At 37.2% G+C, this 24488-nt stretch overlaps 2 protein-coding genes and 1 long non-coding RNA gene across 5 annotated transcripts in view; 2 read left to right on the top strand and 1 right to left on the bottom strand.

Moving 5' to 3' along the window:
* LOC309506343 (uncharacterized protein) overlaps positions 1–4840 on the top strand; it is a 38080-nt gene extending 33240 nt beyond the window's left edge. Inside the window, exons 1-3 of one of the 3 annotated variants that reach the window (XM_082180211.1) lie at positions 2245–2579; positions 2975–3173; positions 3395–4840. In XM_082180211.1, the coding sequence (XP_082036337.1) occupies positions 3089–3173; positions 3395–4413 (1104 nt within the window). In that variant the 5' untranslated portion in view covers positions 2245–2579; positions 2975–3088 and the 3' untranslated portion in view covers positions 4414–4840. Of the gene's footprint in view, positions 1–2244; positions 2580–2974; positions 3228–3394 lie in introns of those variants that run through there. The other 2 variants (XM_082180214.1, XM_082180212.1) reach the window with 2 other exon arrangements.
* Positions 1–24488, bottom strand: part of LOC309506480 — a 352573-nt gene that overhangs the window by 210113 nt on the left and 117972 nt on the right. The gene's annotated exons all lie outside the window — the stretch shown is intronic.
* The window catches only part of LOC309506283 (uncharacterized protein), a 171183-nt gene continuing 156285 nt past the window's right edge, over positions 9591–24488 (top strand). Inside the window, exons 1-4 of the transcript XR_014208691.1 lie at positions 9591–9788; positions 13649–15905; positions 16780–19614; positions 19811–19951. The gene's annotated coding sequence lies outside the window, so the exon portion shown is untranslated. Of the gene's footprint in view, positions 9789–13648; positions 15906–16779; positions 19615–19810 lie in introns of the transcript that reaches the window.

Genomic DNA, 24488 nt, shown 5'->3' with positions numbered 1-24488 from the left:
ACATCAGTAGCTGTGGTGATACTGGCCTTCATTCATAAAAAGTTTTTAAAATATACTGTCTTTATGTTGTTTCTACATTCATTTGGAGATTATTATTATATTATAAAATATATTAAAAACGTATTTTCTATAATCGATTGACAGCACTATTTAAAACCCAACAATGCAAATGATAATGTATATGTGTTTCACTGTATTGAAAAGATGAATGATGAATAGCCTATAAGAATGACAATGCGACAAACGATTGAACATTCATTCATATTCTGTTTACACAAGTTATCCTGTGTTAGCTCAGTACTTAAAGGGTAACTAAACCCCTGGTCAGAGCCTGACTCCACCCACTGGCAATATTTGAAAAATGCTAGAAAAGTGGGCAGACCCCAGCGGAGATAGAGGTGACGAACCGTGAACAAGAATAAAGTTCAACATAAGCTACTATCAATGAAGTGGAGTCTACTTTTTTTAATCAGTTTTAATTTGATAAACATGACACAATATAACATGACAACGACATGAAAAGAGTGTTTACTGTTATAATAAACTGATTTGAGAGCTTTAGAGGAACTAAAGGTGTTCGAATAAAGACGAAACACACGTGATCGTTGTCATTCGGTGAATCCGGCCAATCGTGGAACAGCTGTGTCGTCATCAGCCCTCCTGCAGCCCAGTGCAGCCGCTCTTGAGAAGCTGCGCTGGCTGAGTTCTCTGGCTACTCTCGAATTGCTCTCGCGGTACTTTGATGGCATACGTCACAGTCACGTGGCGTCGGCGCTGTATCAAGTCGGACAAAATTTCTAACCGGCATGCACTGCTTCAAGTCAGCCGCCGATCGGTCTGCGCAGAGCTGCATGAAGTCGAACAAGCCTAGACTCTCTAAAATGGAGAGTGACTCACAGGGTCGCAAGACGACGTAAAGTACACGCATCTGATGAGTTTTATCGAGTTGATGTCAATAGCGCGCGCTCTCTATAGGCATATTCATATTTTGCCGCTATGTGAAAAAATCCAGCAAAATGCGCCGACGTGTTTGTCGACCCCAGAGGATTAACTTTAGCCTAACCATAAATTGTGATTAAAATATATATGATCACTCACATCAAGACGCCGCTGCGGTGGTGGAGTCCATGCAGGAGGAGCAGCGTTTGGCACTGCGTCGCTTTTCAGCGCGAGCTGTGTGGAGAAGCCCATTTCCACCTCTATTGCGTTGGAGAAGCAATCCCGCGTAAAATGCAGGTTTCACACTCACGGTCTTCCAGGCCAAGTGCATGCAAACACTGGCGCCTAATTTCCAAGTCTGCTGGAAAGCTATGCAGTCCAGCAGTGCTGTTGCAACCAGCAACACTACACCTACGTACCCTCCTGACCACTGTACAATACAGATAAATCTACGCTAGCTCATACCAAGGGCGTGGTGAGCTCGTACCAGGGGCGTGGTGAACTGGAACCTGCTTACGTCACCTGCCACCGCTTACGTCACTTGCCACCGCAAACATCCAATAGGAAAATTCAACTGCAGTAGCCACCGTTCAACCTTAAGAGGGCAGCACTCAGACGTTTTTTACACCATATATTGTAAAATGAAAACACTTTATACCCAAATGTCAAAAAAGTTACTCGAATCAATGAACAGCATTAATAAAGCCCCATTCTTACAGATCATTAACTAAAAAAAGTTGGTTTAGGGTTTAGTTACCCTTTAAATATGTAATAAATGTTTCACATTGTTGGCAAATATTTAAACTATTTTACGATATTTTTCAAAACAATTCCACATGTGTAATGGCCTGGATTTTGAAAATATTTGAATATGCAAAACTGTTACCCAATCATAGCAGTAGTCTTGAACGCCCTATCAAACGTGTGTTTGAAAGAGAGGGTTAAAAACAGAACATAAATTAGGTTCTCTTGATAACATTTTAAGTGGGTCTCAGAGAATGTAAAAAAATTAAAATAAAACAAAAAATATATATGTTCATGACGCCCTAATAATATGCGGCCCCTTTAAGAAGAATGACCGCGCGTACTGAGCATGCGCAGAAGAGATGAGGCTGTATCAGTCGAGGCTGTCAGAAGAAAGAAATGAGATATTCTGTTGCTTTTTACCTGAGCGATAATTTTGTTCAAATATAGCAGAAATCAAAGCAACTGTTTTTATCTTATGCCTGTGGTGATTTTGTCAGACAACGTCTCGATTATAAATCAGGATTTTAGTGAAGAGCAGCTGCTTGACTGCTGGTTAACATGTAAGTTATGGGTCTCGTTTCAGACACTATTTCATATTCTTCCCGTTGTCTGACAACTGAAACAGAAAAATTTAGAGATGAAAACAAGTTTATTTTAAAGGGCTGACAGTCGGCACAATGCAAATACGAGGTAATGACGCAATCGATATGCTAATTAGCATTTGATGCTATTCATCGACATTTTGCAACGGCTTGCTACTTTCCATTGAAAATAGTTGTCAACAATGGCTGAAACTTTCACCAGTTAAATCTGAAACTGATGCTGTTAACGATCGTGAATGAAGGACAAATGTGGAATATTTTCTTCAGATGCCGAATATCTCCAGTCTGCAGGTGAGAGATGTTACCAGACTACAGAGTTTAACATCAAACAGCTCCAGAGTTTATGTGTTTAAGTACTAATGTAATGAAATGCTTTGTGTTTCCTGGTTTATAATTACTTAAAGTAATACGTTTTCCACAGACTCTGTTTCAGTCTGTTGTTGTGTTGACAGCAATAAAATGTGCTTAATGTTCCACTTTACAGAAGATCTCAGACATCACTATAATGAATGAGATGAAAACAGCGAACTATTGGAGACAAAGAAACTTGATAGCTCTGTTATTTCTGTCAGACTTTGGACAACAATGAAACAAACCTTGTTTTAAATTCAATTAATATCTTACTGTATAAAAATACTCCACATTTCCAACCGAAATAATTAAAGTATGCATTTTGCATTTGGCAGATCTGGTGTCCATCCCACAGCAACTCACCAATAAATACTGGGAATATTCCCATCATCCTACAAGAGAAGGACAAACTCCAGGAGTAGCAGCTGAAATCTGTGTGACTGTTAAAGATGGAGTTTATTAAAGAGGAGATTGAAGACATGAGTGATCCAGAACCATCCAGAATAAAACATGAAGATACTGAGGAACAAATAGGTTGGTGTACATTCTTGATTCTTCATTGTTGACTGCTGAGAAAAACATTAAAACGTAAGTTCAACAGATGTGCATGATCATGATCTTGTATGTTGTCATCCACATTTTGATTTTATTAATATGAGTGATTAAACTAACCGTTGGCACATCAAAGACATCTCTACTGCTATTACATCTAGTTCACTGGAACTGATTTTTAACCACATACTATTTTATTTTAGGCTGGATGGAAGTAAAGCAAGGACATAAACTGAATGACATTGAGGAGGAACATTGTAACCTAAAAACTCAAAGAGAAAAACGCAAAAAGCTGCACACCTGCTCTCAGTGTGGAAAGAGTTTTTTTCATTCATCAAGTCTCAGTTATCATCTACGCGTTCACTCTGGAGAAAAGCCATTCAACTGTGATCAGTGTGGAAAAAAGTTTATTTCATCATCACATCTTAATCATCACCAGAAAGTTCATTCAGATGAGAAGCCTCACTTGTGTTCTCTCTGTGGAAAGAGATTTTCACGGCTGAACAGTTTTAAACAGCACCAGAAAACACATGATGAAGTGAGAGATCATGTGTGTTGTGACTGTGGGAAGAGCTTTACTACAGCTAGTCATCTGAAACAACATCAACGAATTCATACTGGAGAAAAACCTTACAAGTGCTTAGTTTGTGACAAGAGTTTCGCTCAGTTGGGACAACTGAAATCACACGAGCGAGTTCATACTGGAGAGAAGCCGTACCAGTGCACTCAGTGCGAGAAGAGCTTTAAACATTCACCAGGTTTCAGAAACCATCTGCGTGTTCACACCGGAGAAAAGCCATTTAACTGTGATCAGTGTGGGAAAAAATTTCATTTGTCATCAAGTCTTCAAAAACATCTAAAAATTCATACAAATGAAAGGCCTTACGTGTGTTCTTTTTGTGGAAAGAGTTTTTTACATATGACTCATTATAGACAGCACCAGAAAACACACACCGGAGTAAGAGATCATGTGTGTTTGGACTGTGGGAAGAGTTATATTGCATCTGTACATTTGAAACAGCACCAAAGAACTCATACTGGAGAAAGACCTCACAAGTGCTCATACTGTGACAAGAGTTTCACTCGGTTGGAGCACCTGAAATCACACGAGCGACTTCATACTGGAGAGAAGCCGTACTTCTGTACTGATTGTGGAGAGAGTTTTAGACATTTATCAAGCTTTCATACACATTTGAAAAAATGTCAGAAGTCATCACAGTGAACATCATTTATTTTCATGTCAAATACATTATATGGACAAAATATGTTGCATCCAAAAGCACAATGTCATTTAGTTTAATGCCATGATTTTTTTTAAATGCTTAAGAGTTAAAGCATTATCAGTCAACAACTCTTATAATGTAAATAAAATATTTGTTTTATGTGCTCTATATGAAATTATGAGTAAATATAACCTCTTGTCTGGATTGCTCTATGATTGATTGAGACAGAATTTGGTTTTATCACATAATTGGGTTTAAACAGTAATACTGTAGGATAATGATCAAGGCTTGTATCTTGTACAAACAGGTTGTTGTCCAGTGTCATTTTTTATAATTATCTTTATTATACTGATGACAAACAATGTCAGGTTACCAAAGTAAAATGAGCTGAAAACTAATAAACAATAAAGAAAAGAAGCCAATTCATTCAACTTTGTTTTATTTACAGATGGTTTAAAAGAATCCAGTATAACATCTGCATTAAGTTGTGTACAGATATAGATGCACAGGACAAAACAATTGATTATTATAGTTTAATTTGATTTTTAATATCTCCAAATTTTCACTTCATTATATAAAATAAACTTGAAATAACATGACTGTCCCCATGAGGAGGGCTGTAACATGACTTCCAGATAGGCCTACATCACAGAACTGATATGAATGTAAATATATAACTTGAATTGCAATGTAAGTCACTTTGGATAAAAGCGTCTGATAAACGCATAAATGTAAGTACATTTGCCACAGTTGAGTGGCACACATTCATATCATTTAAATTGTTATTTATATTAAAAGTGTGGTGACTCCCCTGCTTTGGGTTCTCCTACATAATGCATAAAAAGGTAAACAATGCGCTTCAAAATTAAGCCAAAATCAGCAGGCCAGAATAACAGGATTTGGGAATTTATTAAATTTTTCTGTACGCAATACTCTGCACTCCAGTAGGTGGCGCAAGTGCACTTTAGATGTAGTGGAAAATGGAAATGGAGATTGAATGTTGTGACCAATCAGTGATTTACATTTTTTACATAATAATAGGCTAGTCCCCGTTTTCACCTCATCCATTATGCTGATGTCTGAGATCTTCCGTAAATTGGCACGTCATTAGTGTCAGACAAACTACAGGATCGTCACTTTATGTGATAATCACCTATCAATTTGTTTTGAATGTTTTACCCCTCAAGTTAAAGTACATGACTAAAAATACTATTAAAGGCTACAGAAACCACACCTGCAAACTCTCTTTCTGACACTGAAATAAACCATTCACGTGATTAGTGCAGACCTGAGGAGTTTTTATTTAAATGTGTCTGAAGGGAAATTACTGTCTTCATAAAAGTTTTGATGACATCTTTCATTTTTCCTCAGTAATGCCTAATAAAGTAGTGTTTATAAGCGCAGCGCTGCTTGTGTTCAGGAGTAACCGCTGTATTTCTGCTTTTCCACAAGCGCCACCTTCTGTCAGAGAGAGAATTTGCATTTTCTTTTAAGTTTGTTTATATAACTTTACTTACATAATCATTAATTAAGCTCTTTATAATAATTTTTTGTCAAAACTGAACGGTAAAGTTGTTTAAATAGTATTTTTATTGTCATTGTACAGTTTAGAACGTTGCCAGACATTGGCGTTGTTTCAAAACAACTTTGCCACCGAAGCAACATGAGGAATTCATTTTTTTTTAATTGTTACTTTAAATACTACAATCCTCCTCTATTCAGTCTGCATATTGCATATTAAATGGATTTCTGTCACATTATGTTAGATTTCTGATTAGTTTAGATAATAATTTAACTTCTGCCCTGTAACCTGTATCCTTATAATATTCAGGGGTACATAAAAAGTAGCAACCTAGAGCAGTTTTTTACACTACTAATATGTAACAATCAAAATGCTCTATATTTGACCTAAATATATTTGAAGCTCCACTTGTATTTTGATGTTAAATAATCCAGAATAAATTCAGTAACTTATCTTTGATTTTTCCAGATCTGGTCCTGTGGGCGTCAGTATCACACAGTGATCACAGTTCACACCTGCAGTGAAGCCCCTCCCACAACAATCCACCAATAAATACTGGGAATATTCCCATCATCCTACAAGAGAAGGACAAACTCCAGGAGTAGCAGCTGAAATCTGTGTGACTGTTAAAGATGGAGTTTATTAAAGAGGAGATTGAAGACATGAGTGATCCAGAACCATCCGAAATAAAACATGAGGAAACTGAGGAACAAATAGGTTGGTGTCCATTCTTGATTGTTCAATAATTCTGTGAATTAATGATGGATGGTAAATGATGGAGAAATGCATATAAATGTTCACAAACTTTTTATATAGCAGTTTTAATCATATTAACAAGGGTATGACAGAACTGAACAAGAGTTTTGTTCTTTGAGTCTTTGAACATCATGAACGTCTTGATTTCTGTTAAATGTTGACTTGAATTTTCACATTTATCCTCCATGAACAAATTCTGACTTACTTAATATGTTTATTTCAGAGCAAATGGAAGTGAGACACAAACTAAATGACCTAAAGAAACACTGTGGCTTCAAAACTGAAGGAACAAAAGCCAAATAGCTGCACTCCTGCTCTCAGTGTGGAAAGAGTTTCAGTCGCAAAGTAAACCTTAAGACACACATGAGGATTCACACTGGACAGAAAACGTATACATGCACTCAGTGTGGAAAGAGTTCAAGTCGCCAAGAATACCTTGACCAGCACATGAGAATTCACACTGGAGACAAACCGTATACATGCCCTCAGTGTGGAAAGAGTTATGCTACTGAATCGGGTCTCAAATATCATCTGCGTGTTCACTCTGGAGAAAAAACATTTAACTGTGATCAGTGTGGTAAATTTTTTATTTCATCATCACAACTAAATAAACATCTGAAAGTTCATTCAGATGAGAGGCCTTATGTGTGTTCTCTCTGTGGAAAGAGTTTTTCATGGCTGGAAAGTTGTAAAAAGCACCAGAAAACACATGATGAAGTGAGAGATCATGTGTGTTCGGAGTGTGGGAAGAGCTTTACTGGAGCTACTGAACTGAAACGGCACCAAAGAATTCATACTGGAGAAAAACCTTACAAGTGCTCATACTGTGACAAGAGTTTCACTCAGTCTCCACACCTGAAATCACACGAGCGAGTTCATACTGGAGAGAAGCCGTACCACTGTACTAAGTGTGAGAAGAGATTTAAACGTTCATCAGGCCTTTACACTCACGTGAAAAATTGTTGCAAGTGAGCAACTTTCGTTTTCATGTCAAATACAGTCAAGTAAATTCTCTGAGATAAAATGGGTTTATACTAAAAGCAGAGTATCGTCTGATTTTGTGAATTTGGTGAAAAGCTTTGAAAAGTAGAAATATTTAAGATTTGAAGCTTGACCAAACAACAACTTTTACAGTGTAAATAAAGTCTTGTTGTAGTTTTTCCCGGTCTGGACGGATTGTGTGCCTAGCAGGTCTTACATGAATTAGATATGTTCAATACCTTTACTTGAGGCGCTTTTCCACTGCATGGTACGACTCGGCTCGGCTCGCTTTACTTTGGCTCGGTTTGCTTATTCACTGATTATTACTGCTTAAAAGTGGATGTGATTATAGACTGATCAGTATAGTTGCGCAGCCACCTCGTCTGCTGACCACATTACAGCCATTTCTTTTTTCAAGTTGCGTACGACATCCCTTTTACGGAAGTCGCTTAAAAAGTCGTGCTAACAAATGATACTGCGATGGCTGTTGCTGACTATTTAAATCTAGCGGGTTTGGTGTCTCGTGTCGCAAATCCAACTCGGTCGGTAGTGACCAGCGACGGTAGTGATGATTCTCTGACCAAACAGTGATTTGCAGTGTTTACACATCACATTTTCGGTATGGCTCGCCTGGAACCTCAAGGGTGGTACTAAAAAGGTACTAAAAAGTGGTACTAAAAAGTACCAGGCACTTGGCAAGTTTGGAAACTTGGAAACCCCCCCAAAAGTGAGCCGTAGCATGGAGTGGAAATGTCCATTTACTATATTCATTCCATTTACGTCCATTTATGTGTACTATATTGTTTTCTAATAGTAATTATGAGAGAAAAAAAAAACAGAAACAACTTGTCTTGAGCAATCTGTTTAATGAACACAGAGAATATAGTTTTAATCACATTAATGAGTTTAAACATTCTATCTTACAGTGCCGATATGTAATTTTTCAAGAATATGCGGCCCCTTTAAGACATATGACACCGTGCGCATTGAGGATGCGCAGAAGAGAGAAACGCGAGAGACGAGATGAGTCGAGTGCCGAAAAACCATGTAGCCTACTGTTGTTGCTCTCTGGCTGAAACTTTCAATAGTTGAAGCTTAAAGTGTTGCCAACTTGGGATTTTGTCACCACATTTTTTTTTTTTTTTTTTGGTTTTTCATTTCTGCCGCGACTTTTAATAACGTTTTTTTGACGAGGAGCTATTCTGGCTACATTTTAAAGAGAGAGAGAGAGAGAGAGAGAGAGAAGAGAAGTTTATTTGTGTGCGTTTGCGTTTTAGCGTCTTTGTTTCCCTAGCGACGGAGTGTGAGATCATGCGCTGCAAACACGCGCCGCGTCGTGTAGAGCTCAAGTTAGCTCGTTAAACGCAAGGCTCTCCTAATATATGGCTGAATGGGAAAAAAGTTATTAGTGGTTCTGTCCAGGTAGTACCTAATGATGAATATATAAGCGAATACCCCAGACATCACCAGAAGCCGGTATGAGATTGGTTTTTAATTTGGATAATCTATAATATTTCATACATTAGCAGAGCTTGGTATACAGATAATAAAAGATGATAAGACTGATAATTAATTAACAATTACAACGTTATTAGCTTATTTGTATGGGTTTATTCATTATAAATAATTCTATAGTCATATGCAATTTGTGACTTTTTTTAAAGGAGTTTAAAAAAAGAGTTGATTTACAGAGTGACTATAATGCGCACAGACAGAACAGGGGTTCTCTAGAAATAAACAAAAAATCTAATGTAAAATAACAAAATAAAATGTTCTGTTTCAAGTTCACATAGCTTATGTTTTATTATTGAGCTCAAGTTGGAAAAAAAATCAGTTCAAGAACTCTGTCATTAGTGAGGGGGTGTTAAAACAAGTATTTCAGTATAAATTCAGTAACTTCTTTTTGAATTTGGCAGATCTGATGACCCTCCCACAACAATTCACCAATAAATACTGGGAATATTCCCATCATCCTACAAGAGAAGGACAAACTCCCGGAGTAGCAGCTGAAATCTGTGTGACTGTTAAAGATGGAGTTTATTAAAGTGGAGATTGAAGACATGAGTGATCCAGAACCATCCAGAATAAAACATGAAGATACTGAGGAACAAATAGGTTGGTGTCCATTCTTGATTCTTCATTGTTGACTGCTTTAGTTACTGTGAAATAAAAAGCAGCACCTATATGGATGATAAATGATACAGGAAAAGATCTAAATCATAACCTTGTTTCTAGCATTTTTTTAATCTAAATTTTAATCATATTAACAAGTGAATGACAGAAATAACCTTTTTCACATTAAAGGGATAGTTCACCCAAAAATTTAAATTACCCCATGATTTACTCACCCTCAAGCCATCTTAGGTGTATATGATATTCTTCTTCCAGACGAATACAATCGGAGTTATATAAAAAAAAAATGTCCTGGCTCTTCTAAGCTTTATAATGGCAGTGAATGGCCGTTTGTTGTGAATGCAACAATGCGTAGACCAATGATGTGTGAAATGCGAATTGTATGTTTATTTTTATATCATGTTAAAATTAAGAGACCACTGCAAAATTTGCAGTTTCCCTGGATTTATTATGTATCTGTTTGATTGAACATTTTTTATTAATTTTACAAACTATTGGCAACATTTCTTCCAAATTTCAAATAAATATATTGTAATTAAGAGCATTTATTTGCAGAAAATGACAACTATTCAAAATAAAGAAAAAAATATGCCATGTTTTCAGACCTCGAAAATGCAAAGACATCTAGTTTATATTCATTTTTAAAAATCGCAATACTTTTGTTTTAACTTGGGAAGAGTTCAGACTTTAAGCCACTCCTGGTGAAAAAATTAAAGCAGCTTGGCTTTATTTACTGGCTGGTGACCCTCCATCTTCCTCTTGATCACATTCCAGAGGTTTTCAGTGGGGTTCAGGTCTGAGATTGTGATGGCCATGACAGGGTCTTGATCTGGTGGTCCTCCATCCACACTTTGATTGGCCTGGCTGTGTGGATTGGAGCATTGTCCTGTGGGAAAAAAACAATCCTTAAGGCCCATTCACACCAAGAAAGATAACTATAATGATAACTATATTTGTGTCCACACCAACGAATGATAACACACCAACGAGTGCTGCTGTTTCAAAGTGTACAACACTTGAACATGTTTTTGCTGTTCTTGTGGCATTTATACGGCTATAACCAGAAGATGTCCTCAGCATGCTATGTTTTGAGTAAATCTTGTGTAATCGATCTAGTCTAACAGTAAATTTAGCTGACATAGTCAATATACTGGAATAAAAACACTGCAACTTCAAAGGAAGCAAGACAATGTTGTTGAAACTAGCACTGGATACCTGAGGGTATGACCGATTATTTTCCATACATCCATTTTCTTTAAAGTACCCTTGAAGTTTGAATTGTCAAACATTGGTGGATTTTTCTGGACTTTTTTATTTATTATTTAATAATTTATTTCTCTGCAATGCCAAATGCCATTTTACATGCGCTTGCAAGCTCTCAAATTTGAATGGATTCTGATTGGCTGTCAGTGTTTTATCATTCAACAGCTGGGAAAAAATCGTTCTGAAATTGATCCCAACGATATCGTTCCTCTATATCGTTATTATTATAGCTGTGTCAAGTCAAGTCACCTTCATTTATATAGCGCTTTTAACAATATAGATTGTTTCAAAGCAGCTTTACAGTGATAATAGGAAATTAAAGTAACAGAGATTGTTTTGGCTTTATAGCAGCTCTAGAATAAAGTTATTGTCCAGCTAAAGTTAGTTTTGATTGATTAATTTCCGTTGCAAAGATCATTAGTTATTAACTTAGGGGCCGCTAACACGACACCGTTCTAACAGAAAACTCTTAGCGCGCTCCGGCCCGCTCATCCGGACAACAACAGTGCCTGGTGGCTCGAGAACGCAAACCTTGAAATGGATTCCAAGGTGCAAGCCTTGACATTTTCTTTTTTTTTAAAGTTCTCTGTGCAAACTTCAAAAACGCAAACCTGTGAAACTGCTGATGGCGTGCACATGCGTATTACGTGTTTAGTCTATAGGTATGTGCGTTTGAATATACAGTATATGTGCGCAGGCGTGTAGTCTTTCTTGACAAATTGACCTCAACAAATTACTTTTCTGGCCTTAAAAATTTATAATACAGATTTATTTAACACTTCCGCGTAGCCATGTGAACTGGAATCATTTTGACAACGTTTTATCTGTATGGAGGTAAAGGGAAGGGAGGGAGGCCTTCACATGGGAGAGACTAGTGGACACTTCAGCACTGCGTTGTCGTCGCGTCCAGGCGCAGGTCCTTCATCAGATCTGGATACGGCCTGGATCCGGCGGACTGCGGTAAACCTCGGGATAAACAGAGAGACTAATATTAGCATAGACGCCATTCTTCTTATGATGTAACGAGTACATCAGGATTTATGGGAAGTGTTCCCGGTTCCGGCTGACCTAATCTATGCAGCCTAACATTGAATTATAAAAGTCTATATAATGTGTTATGTGTATGCTAGGTCAAAGAGATGTGTCTTTAGTCTAGATTTGAACTGACAGAGTGTGTCTGCTTCCCGGACAATGTTAGGAAGACTTTTCCAAAGTTTTGGTGCTAAATAGGAGAAGGATCTACCGCCAGCAGTTGATTTTGATATTCTAGGTATTATCAACTGGCCGGAATTTTGAGATCGCAATAGACGTGATGGACTATAATGCGTTAAGAGCTCGCTCAAGTACTGCAGAGCTAAACCATTTAGTGCTTCTGTAAGTAATCACTAATATTTTAAAATTCATACGATGTTTAATAGGGAGCCAATGCAGTGTTGACAGAATTGGGCTAATATGGTCATACTTGACATGGTATGACTGTGGTGTAGACTCTGCTATTCTTTTATATTTAGGATGATTTTTAGAACTATATCTTTATCGTTCTTAGTGTGAACGGGCCTTTAGAGTTGGGGAACATTGTCAAAGCAGATTGAAGCAATTTTTCTTTTAGAATAATCTTGTACATGGCAAGAGTTATGCATCCTTCGCAAAGACGTATCTGCCCGATTGTAGCCTTACTGAAGAACCACCAGATCATCACCAATCCTCCCCCAAATTACATAGTGGGTACGAGAGGGGATGTGCGCATATCCAGGTCTCTGTCTAACCATTAGAGGACCAGGTGCTGGGCAACCAGCCATAAAAAAAAACTGCTTTAATTTTTTTGCCAGGAGTGGCATAAAGATAAAGTCGCCCAACAGCAATGTGACTGACTGATGCTGAAGCTGTGACTGGAAATCAGGGTTATTCCACCTAATATTGATTTCTGAACTCTTCCTCAGTTAAAACTTATGTATTGCGTTATTTAAAAAGGAAAAAAAACTTGTTTTCTTTGGATTTTCCAGGTCTGAAAAACATGGCTTTTTTCGTTATTTTGACCAGTTGTCATTTTCTGCAAATAAATGCTCTAAATGACAATATTTTCATTTGAAATTTGGAAGAAATGTTGTCATTAGTTTGTAGAATAAATCTGAAATTTTCATTTTACTCAAACAAATACAGGTATTTAAATACATAAATGCAAGTAATAAATCCAGAGAAACTACTAATTTTGCAGTGGACTTAATTGCTTAATAAAATGTACAAAAAATTACCTTGGATAAAATAAACATTACATTGTTTTAATAGTACTTTTATATATTTATATAACTATAATATTGTGCGTAATCTGTCACGCCCACTGGAGCCTCATCAGGTTATGTTCATAGAGTAAGCTACTTTGGCTACTTACGGTAAAGGTTACCTCCGTTCTTGGAACCAAAAGTTGAAAGGTTTTCCGATTACTTACCCTTAAACATACCCAGGTATGTCACATAACTTGCTTTCTGGAATACACCTCTGATCTCTTGTTGTCTTTTAGTCAGTAATGTTAACTTACATTTTCATATTTTCTCTCCTTGAACTGTATATGTTTATTTTAGACCAGATCGAAGTGATGGAGCAAAAACACAAACTGAGTGAAGTGGAGGAGAAACATGACTTCAAAACTCCAGGAAAAAAAGCCAAAAAGCTGCACTCCTGCTTACAGTGTGGAAAGAGTTTCCAAAATGATCGAAACCTTAACAGACACATGATAATTCACACTGGAGAGAAACCGTATACATGCACTCAGTGTGGAAAGAGTTATGCTGGTGAATCAGGTCTCAAATATCATCTACGCCTTCACTCAGGAGAAAAACCATTTAACTGTGATCAGTGTGGAAAATATTTTATTTCATCATCAAATTTAAAAACACACCTGAAACTACATTCAGACGAGAGGCCTTATGTGTGTTCTCTCTGTGGAAAGAGTTATTCAAGGCTGGATCATTTTAAACTGCACCAGAAAGCACACAGTGAAGTAAAAGATCATGTGTGTTGTGACTGTGGGAAGAGCTTTACTACACCTGACAATCTGAAACAGCACCAAAGAATTCATACTGGAGAAAAACCTCACAAGTGCTCATACTGTGACAAGAGATTCACTCTATCTGGAAACCTGAAATCACACGAGCGACTTCATACTGGAGAGAAGCCGTACGACTGTACTCAGTGTGAGAAGAGTTTTAGACATTTATCAAGCCTTCACGCTCATTTGAAAAAATATATATATAAAAAAATACATTAAAGTAAATTCTGTGAGATAAAATACAGAGTTACTTTGTCCTAAAAGCACAGGGATGGGGAATGTCTGTCCAGTAGGACAGCTCTTTTAATGTCTCGAAGTCTTCAACATCATCATCAAATGTAAGCGTGTTGAATACCTTGATTGCATCGTCTCCTGCGACGTGCAGAAAAGTGGCACACTTTAATTTTTCCGACTTCTCTGAGATTCCCTTTATTGTTAACACTTCAATCTTTTTCAGTTAACTGTTTTTTGTGAGCATATTTTTGTTCAGTCCAATGTAAATATATCTGCTGTACATATGTTGCACTGACTTGTTTGGTGAAAAATAAAAAAATAAAAATGTTTCAACAGCATGTGTGTGTATCTACAAATATTTCTGTGCATGTGAACAATCTGAAGAATTTTCTACAATTTGAACTATTGTAGTATTATGGCAAAGCATATAAAGATGAGACTGCTTTTCATTATGCCCAGCAGTGTGTAGTTGGTTAGACACAAATCTGGTATTTCCATTTCGTGCAAAAGTTTGATTTTGATAATGCTATATGTAGTTTTGGTTGCAGTGCTTAATTTTGCAGGATATATTATGTATTTTGCAGTTTGGGTGTGTGGTTTCGTGAATTGTGTAAAAGGTATAGCGGAGGATTTTCTTTTAACGGGTGGGTAGCCTATACTATTGGTGTCAATCATTCTGGTGATCTGTTTACGTAAGGCCGTCGTATGTGCTCGTCCTTTCTGCGCATGCGCACTTTCAGGTGTATATGTGTGGTGAGCTATGGTTTCAGCCATTCATTGAAGCTCGCCGTTCTCACCGGGTTTTTTCAAAATGTCTGAGGGTCGCAAGAGAAAAAGTGTCTTCGAATTGTATGACAAGAAGAGAAAGGCCTCTGAAGAAAGAAACAAGACCAGTGTTTTTGGGAGAATATTTCACACGCTGGCGTGCGCTAAAAGCACAGGTTGGGCTTCCCACTGATGCCTCAGTCGCAAAGTTTCTACTCAACAGGTAAAGTTTGGCATGCTATTTGGAGAAATCCATTTAAAATCACTGCTAGTAAAAGTTAATGTAAGCTATGATTAGCGATGCTAGCGTTTAATAGGCGTTCCCTCTCGGGAGCAGGTAGAGTGTTGCGCATGTGCATTTTTTCAAAAAGTGGAGAGGGCGGTTCTTTTCTAAAATTCGGGAAAATCCTCCGCTATACCTTTAAGTATTTTGATAAAACCAGCCTAGTTTGCAAAATTGTGTGTTAGCAATTGGGAAAAAAAACTGTAATACATATGACAATTGGTATTGATAACGTGGTTTGATTAACCCAGTTCAGGTGACTAGATTGTTGAAGTCATAAGTATGACGATATTGTATTTGCTCCGTATCAGTGACGAAAAGTGATTTACTTAAGAATATGCGGCCCCTTTAAGAAACATGACACTCTGCGCACTGAGGATGCGCAGAAGACAGAAGCGCGAGAGACACGAGACGAGTTTAAACTTTAACCAGTCGAGGCTGAAAGTGACGTGATTTAAGGACAAATGTGAAATATTTTCTTCGGGTGCCGTATATTTCCTGTCTGCAGGTGAGAGATGTTACCATATTACAGAATTTAAACAGCTCCAGAATGTACGTGTTTAAGTAACGTTACAAATGTGATTAAATGTGTTTTGTGTCCTGGTTTATTATATATGTTGGCAGAGAGTTTTTCCACAGACTCTGTTTTAGTCTATTGACAACAATAAAATGTGCTTAATGTGCCACTTTATTTGAATCTGAAGCTGATTGGAAATCAGGGTTATTCCACCAAATATGGATTTCTGAACTCTAAGTTAAAAACATAAGTATTGCGTTTTTTTTTTTAAAATGAATATAAACTTGTTTTCTTTGCAGTATTCAAGATCTGAAAACATGGCATCTTTTTTCTTGTTTTTGACCAGTTGTCATTTTCTGCAAATAAATGCTCAAAATCACAATATTTTTATTTGGAATTTGGATGAAATTTTGTCATTAGTTTTGAGAATAAATCAGAAATGTTCGTTTTACTTAAACAAATACAAATAAGTAATACATCCTGAGAAACTACTATTTTGCAGTGGACTTTTTCCAGAGCTGATATATAATAAACATTGCCTTGGATAAAATAAGCATTACATTGTTTTAATAGTACTTTACATATCGATATAACTATGATATTGTGTGCAATATGTCACGCCCACTGGAGCCTCATCAGGTTATGTTCATAGAGTAAGTTACTTTGGCTACTTACGGTAAAGGTTACCTCCGTTTTTGGAGCCGAAAGTTGAAAGGTTATTCGCTTACTTACCCTTAAACATACCCAGGTATGTCACATAACTTGCTTTCTGGAATACACCTCTGATCTCTTGTTGTCTTTTAGTTAGTAATGTTAACTTGAATTTTCACATTTACTCTCCTTGAACTGTATATGTTTATTTTAGACCAGATCGAAGTGATGGAGCAAAAACACAAACTGAGTGAAGTGGAGGAGAAACATGACTTCAAAACTCCAGGAAAAAAAGCCAAAAAGCTGCCCTCCTGCTTACAGTGTGGAAAGAGTTTCCAAAATCAACGACACCTTTACAGACACATGCTAGTTCATACTGGAGAGAAACCTTACAAGTGCTCATATTGTGACAAGAGTTTCACTCAGTCTGGACACCTGAAACTACATGAGCGACTTCATACTGGAGAGAAGCCATACCACTGTACTCAGTGTGAGAAGAGTTTTTGTCAAGCATCAGATCTCAGTAAGCATCTGCGTATTCATTCTGGAGAAAAACCATTTAACTGTGATCAGTGTGGTAAAGATTTTATTTCATCATCAAATCTAAAAACACACTTGATGGTTCATTCAGACGAGAAGCCTTATGTGTGTTCTTTCTGTGGAAAAAGTTTTTCATGGCTGGAAAGTTGTAAAAAGCACCAGAAAACACATGATGAAGTGAGAGATCATGTGTGTTGTGACTGTGGGAAGAGCTTTACTTCATCTAGTCATCTGAAACGGCACCAAATAATTCATTCTGGAGAAAAACCTCACAAGTGCTCATATTGTGACAAGAGTTTCACTCAGTCTGGAAACCTGAAATCACACGAGCGACTTCATACTGGAGAGAAGCCGTACCAGTGTACTCAGTGTGAGAAGAGTTTTAGACATTTATCAAGCCTTCACGCTCATTTGAAAAAATATATATATAAAAAAATACATTAAAGTAAATTCTGTGAGATAAAATACAGAGTTACTTTGTCCTAAAAGCACAGGGATGGGGAATGTCTGTCCAGTAGGGCCGCTGACCTGCAGAGTTTAGCTCAGACCCTGAAAAAAAAAACTCATCTGTCTGTTGCCTTAAAGGGTTAGTTCACCCAAAAATGAAAATTCTGTCAGTAATTACTCGCCCTCATGTTGTTCCAACCGCGTAAGACCTTCGTTCGTCTTCGGGACACAAATTAAGATATTTTTGATGAAATCTGAGAGCTGATCACTTCTCCATAGGCTGCTAGGTGACCGAAACTTGTTGGCCCAGAAAAGTTATTAAAGAGATCGTTAATATAGTCCAAGTGACTACAGTGGCTCAATCTTAAGTATATCAAGCGACGAGAATACTTTTTGTACGCAAAAACAACGACTTTATTCCACAATTCATTTCCTTCTCTCTGGGCCTCTAGTTGGTTCACGTAGTGTTTTAGCGCAGCGCGTCTGTGTTATACGTCACCACGTAGGCTCACTATTGGCCGACGCTGGTCATGTGTGTGATGCGTGATGACGTATAACACAGACGCGCAGCGCAATGTGTATCTTCATTTTCCAGCAGGATTTGCACCTGCCCACACTGCCAAAATAACCAAAACCAGGTTCAATGACCATGGTATCACTGTGTGATTTCATGTAATATTCTAATTTTTTGAAATCCTGTTTTCGTGGGTTTTATGAACTGGAAGCCCAAATTATGTACAAATAAACAACTAAATACTTAAAATCGTTTAAGTTGTGGGCACTGAATCTATAATCTATGGAAGATTAACGTTTTGAATGGAATTATGGAAATAAATAAACTTTTCCATGATATTCAAATTTTTTGGAAAGGGTCTGTATTTGCTCCGTATCAGTGACGAAAAGTGATTTACTTAAGAATATGCGGCCCCTTTAAGAAACGTGACGGCTGCTGTATATATTCCTAAGTTTCAAACAAGTATTAAGAAAAGAACATCTGATCATATATCTGTGTTTGCAGCAGAATTAGTTGCCATGATGGTAGCACTCCAGGAGGATGTAAAACCAAGATTGTAATATGTTCTGATTCTTATGCAGCAATCACAAGCCTCGTAAGTGGAAATAAAACATCAAGGCAAGACATTATATATGAGATTCTTGCAAGTTTGTTAAGAATAAGTAGTGTAAGCTTAATAGTGTTCTTGTGGGTTCCTGCTCATGTGGAGGCCAATGAAGCGGTTGATAAACTAGCTAAGCAAGCTGTAAAACATAACGAGATAAATATTCAAGTGACTCTGAGCAAAAAAGAGGTTAAAAGTAAAATTAAAGAATTCATAAACAACAAATGGCAAGAAGAATGGAATAGTGATAACAAGGGTAGACATATGTATAGTATACAGAAACAAGTAGGAAATGGAAGAAGTGTTTTTAGGAATAGAAAAGAAGATACAATTATTTCTGGCATTCGAATAGGGCGTACTAGACTAAATCATTCGTTGTTCAAAATAGGAAAACATAAAACGGGTAAATGTAATTATTGTGATCAGGCAGAAACAATTGAACGTGTGTTAATAAAATGTATAAAATATGTAAAAGAAAGGTTAGAGCTTATGAAGGAAGTAAGAAAATTGGGGGTTGTATTATTTAATATGGAAAGCCTATTGAAAATGCACGCAGAACAAGATAAAATATATAGTATTATTATGAAATATTTGAAAGCAATAGGAGTATATTGGAGATTTTAAAGGAAAGGTTTTTTTTTTTTTGTAAATCTCTTACACACTATTGTTGAAATTGTTCATTTCTAAGCGATTAATAGTGCTTCACACTCCAGTCCAGTTGGTGGCGGTAATGCGCCGAAAGTTGGTTTGCCAACCGCCATAAAACTCCATTAGAAGAAGAAGAAACGTGACACTCTGCGCACTGAGAATGCGCAGAAGCAGGAAAGACTCGAGACGAGCTGAAACTTTAACCAGTTGAAGCTGAAACTGACGCTGTTAACGATCGTGAATGAAGGACAAATGTGGAATATTTTCTTCGTTTGCCGTATATTTCCAGTCTGCAGGTGATACCAGATTACAGAGTTTAACATAAAACAACTCAGAGTTTACGTGTTTAAGTAACGTTACTAATGTAAAGAATGCGTTGCGTGTCCAGATTTCTTATTATTTAGAGTGTAATAATATGTTGGCGGAGAGTTTTTCACAGACTCTGTTTCAGCCTGTTGACACCAATAAAATGTGCTTAATGTGCCACTTTAGAAGATCTCAGACATCACCGTAATGAATGAGGTGAAAACAGGGAACTATTGGAGACAAAGAGGCTTATCAGCAGCTCAGTTTAACATGATGGCACTGTTGTCTTTCGACAAGAATTAAACAAACCTTGTCTTAAATGCAACTGGTATGTAACTGCATCGAATTCTCTATATTTCTATCAGAAAACAGACTTGTTCAATTAATTTAAATGTAAATAAAGTAACTTCTCTTTGAATTTTTGCAGATCTTGTGTCCATCCAACAACAGTTCACCAATAAATACTGGGAATATTCCCATCATCCTACAAGAGAAGGACAAACTCCAGGAGTAGCAGCTGAAATCTGTGTGACTGTTAAAGATGGAGTTTATTAAAGAGGAGATTGGAGACATGAGTGATCCAGAACCATCAGGAATAAAACATGAAGATACTGAGGAACAAATAGGTTGGTGTCCATTCTTAAAGTAATTTGGATGATAAATGATAGAGAAATGCATCTAAACGTTCATAACCTTGTATATAGCAGTTTTAATTGTATCAAAGGCACAATATGTACGATTGTTAGATTAAAACATCCAAAAACCAGTAGAACAATGTTAAATATTTTGTTGACTTGTGTACTTGCATTATCCCAAACGTTTCCAACAATGTTTAAATCCAGAGAAATCAGCTATTTTGATACTTGATATGAAAATTTTGTCCGTTACCGATAATTCTTAATGTTTGAAAACCGATATATTGGCAGATCTATAACCCTTTATTTATTGGCTTTAAATATATTGACCAAATGTTCTTATCGGGCCGATAACAATAACATCAAAAATTAACATATAGGTATCGGCCAATACAGATATGGTGGCTCAACCCTCTACAATGCCAGTAAATCATTCGCATATGCAAGTAAATTTCACTCTGGGCAGCTAAATAATGTCTGTCATTAGCCATTGGCTTATAAATTCTTAGATTTTACTCGCCAGTGTGTGTGTGTTAGATGCCAAGTATAAGTTTAGCATAGATATATTTTCACTCGCTGAACTCTGACTGAGCGCTTGAGAGTTTCGCTCTCCGTCAAGCGATCTGTACAAGTATTTCAAATTCAGCTCAGGGCACCTGTATTTGACGTACCGTAAACTCTAGTGTGAAGGCGCACGACTCGCCATCACGTTTCTCTCACACATGCAAAGAAGGAGAGAGAGAGAGAGATATACCACGCAAAATCAACGCGCTACATGTAAACTATATCTTTGTTCATCTGGAATTATTTAGCTTTTAAGAACTTGCAGAAGACATACCGGTTTCTCTCATTCATGAACCCAGCAGCTCATGTGTTGTATATTGTCATTATTAGTGGTAGAATTAGTAGTAGGATTATTTTCTTTTAATAATAATTACTATTATCTTTTTTTTTTTTACAGAAACACTGAATGATCAACAATATCTTAAGCACCGCGGCCAGTCCTAAGTTCAGTTAAAATGACAAATATGCATCCATCCATATTATTATACTAAAGTTATATCATTAAATAATGCTTGATTATCATAATATCATAATATAATGCTTGATTGACTGATTTTAAGAGTGTACATTTAGATATTTAAAAAGCTGTGCCATTTTACAAAGTTACGCTGATTTGGTGGAATTATAAAAAATAGTATATCTGTCTGGTGAGTAACCAACAAAAATGATTAGCCAATGGCGATTCTATTGCCAAGGTGTGCGTAGAGGGTTGTGGGCGATATGTCGTGAATCCCTAATTTTAACCAGTGTAACAGATCATCATCACGTCGTATCCACATTATCCTCGATTTCCAGTTTTACTTTCATAACAATCATGGAAACAACAAAGATGCTTTAAAGGGGACCTATTATGCCTCTTTGTACAAGATGTAGCCTAATATAAAATCTCGGGTGTCCCAGAATGTGTCTGTGAAGTTTCAGCTCAAAATACCCCACAGATGATTTATTATAGGATGTTTTGAAACTTTTACATGAGACAAATGAACAGTAGACACCGCTGTTGATTAAGAAGCAATATCAAGACTATAAAACTTGTCAAAACTCCGTGAATCACAACAAGCGTATCAGAGTGAGAACACTCGGTTAAACTTCGCACACACTCAAACCTGACTGCACATCACATTTTTTACTTTATTGATACTGCTTTTAATCGTAATGCAACAGACCGGTTAACGGGACATATATTAAGCCTTTAAAGAAAAGCGTTATTGTGCTGTCAGGGCTCCAGACTAACTTTTTGCCTTGGTTGCACTGGTGCGCCTAACTTTTTTATTTAGGTGCACCAGCACAAAATTTGGGTGCACCGAAAATGTTTCTCGGCTCGCGTCACCTTTAACGCCACAATTTCAAGGTCACCTTTTTATCACGCTCTATATACATTCATATTATGTAAATGATTTTAAACAAGAATAAGGTGTAGGTAAATAAAAATCAAAAAAAAAAAAAAAAAATGTAAAGTGCTTCACTGAGCTGCCAAACTAACTATTTTGAGTCTCTAGTTCAGGCGCGGTATAGGCTCTACCTCCGTCTCTGAGTCGGATGCCATCTCCGACGAAGGACCAGGGCTTGGCATCTTACCAGGGACTGGGGAGAATGGTGGCTGAAGTAGCTTAATGTCTGGGCTGTTGTCGGAGCATTGACCGGGGAGTAAAGGGTTTTAACGGTATTCCTACTCTTACCGATACTGCTTATCGATCCGGTACTTTAACTGTATTCTTATCGGTTCTTTTTGTTTTTATATATATATATATATATATATATATATATATATATATATATATATATATATACATATACACACACATATATATATATATATATATATATATTAGTCTAAAAAGAAATCTAATAAAGTAATCAAATGTAAAATAACACTGCATAATTTTTCATAAATAGATTAATGCTTAATAAAGCTGAAGTTATTCTTTCAAGAGCTTTGTAGTAATTTTTCTCTTGTTGTTTGATTCGCAGCAATGGCGCAATCGTCCGCATGTTTACTAGACTGCGGCCCCTTTAAGACCGAGTGCAGATCTGCTATTGATCTGATGCACCATATTCTCCCAACTATTTCCATAACTACGTCCATTTAAGACATAAACTGTTTTTAGTGAATCTCCAAGCCGGTCATTTTGACATACTTTTGTGTACATTTGATCGTTTAGACACGCACATTAAACCCAAAGTAGGCTATAATTTGCTTGTCTCGGTTTCGGTTTCGGAGCGCGTGCCGCCTTGCGAACAACATCTCTTGCGCAGATTTTGTGCTTTTAATAGCTCTTTTAATTATTTAACGCGTCTCGCAAGTTAGCAACAGTAGCTAGACTGCATTTTACAACAATCACCGATCGTGCTGATTCTGTCGTTAGGTTTGAGTTTTAGGGAGAAAAATGACAGTGTCATCAATGCGAAGGGAAGAAGTTGCGCTAGATAGAATGCGGCTATAGTTTTTAATGGTTTTACCTCAATATATTATTTTTTATAATCTTTGGAAGCCGAAATCAAAATCAGACTAATATCACAGACCTTAAGTGTAACCAGGCTACGTTTGAATGTTTAATTCTGTCCTCCGTCATCACTCATTAAGCGTGAGAGAAGAGTGTGAGTTCCCATGAGTGTGTGAGTTCCGTCAAAGGAGAACAAACGATTAGTTCGTGGAGAGGCAGCGGATGCGAGGACGTTAGGTGCACCGGTGCGACCTAGGAAAAATGTTAGTCGCACCCTTACAAAATTTGGTCGCATGTGCGACCAAATTGGTCGCACTCTAGAGCCCTGGCTGTTTACAGTGTCATATATAGGGCTGGGTACCGAGTTCGATACTTCTTAGGTACCGACCGAATTGTCTCGATACTATCGAGTATCGAAAAATGACTTGTTTTTCGGTACCAGATTTCGATACCTAAGGGGTTAACCCGTCAACGTCAGTGCTCAAACAAATACATATGAAATGCACAACGACACACCTAAAGTCGCTCACGCACATGCACGCAAACTCTACACACACGAGACGCGCGGAACTGTCCGCGCACATGCTCATATGAGACGCACAAGCGCACACAAACTGTCCACGCACATACTCATATGAGACGCGAGCACACACACACAAACTCCGCGCACATACTCATATGAGACGCGAGCACACACACACACAAACTCTCTGCGCACATACTCATATGAGACGCGAGCGCACACACACACACACACACACACACACACACACAATACCCTAAAGATGTGGAAAAATCGATCAAAAGTGTGGCTACATTTCTCCAGGCTCGATGCCAACAGCGCGCGATGCAGTATTTGCGGTAAAATAATTGCTGCAAAGACCGTTACCCGACAAATATGATGAAGACCATGACAGTGCACCATAAGAGCAGAAAGTTGCTCCGTCTTCGACTGGTAAATGAAGAGATGCCTTGTTGATCACTCTGACAGTAATTATATTGCAATAATGACCTATTGAATGTACACTGCCGTTCAAATATGTGTTGGTTAGTCAGAATTTTTTTTTTTAGTAAGGATGCATTTAAGTGATCAAAAATTACCTTAAAACATGTGTAATGTTACAAAAGATTTCTGTTTCAAATAAATGCTGTTCTTTTGAAATTTGTATTCATCAAAGAATCATGACAAAAATGTATCAGTTTCCAAAATATTAAGCAGCA

The sequence above is a fragment of the Leuciscus leuciscus genome, assembly GCF_965113295.1.
Source record: "Leuciscus leuciscus genome assembly, chromosome: 9".
Classification (NCBI taxonomy): domain Eukaryota; kingdom Metazoa; phylum Chordata; class Actinopteri; order Cypriniformes; family Leuciscidae; genus Leuciscus; species Leuciscus leuciscus.
Note: the sequence above shows the minus strand (reverse complement) of the source record. Positions and strands in the feature narration are given on the sequence as shown.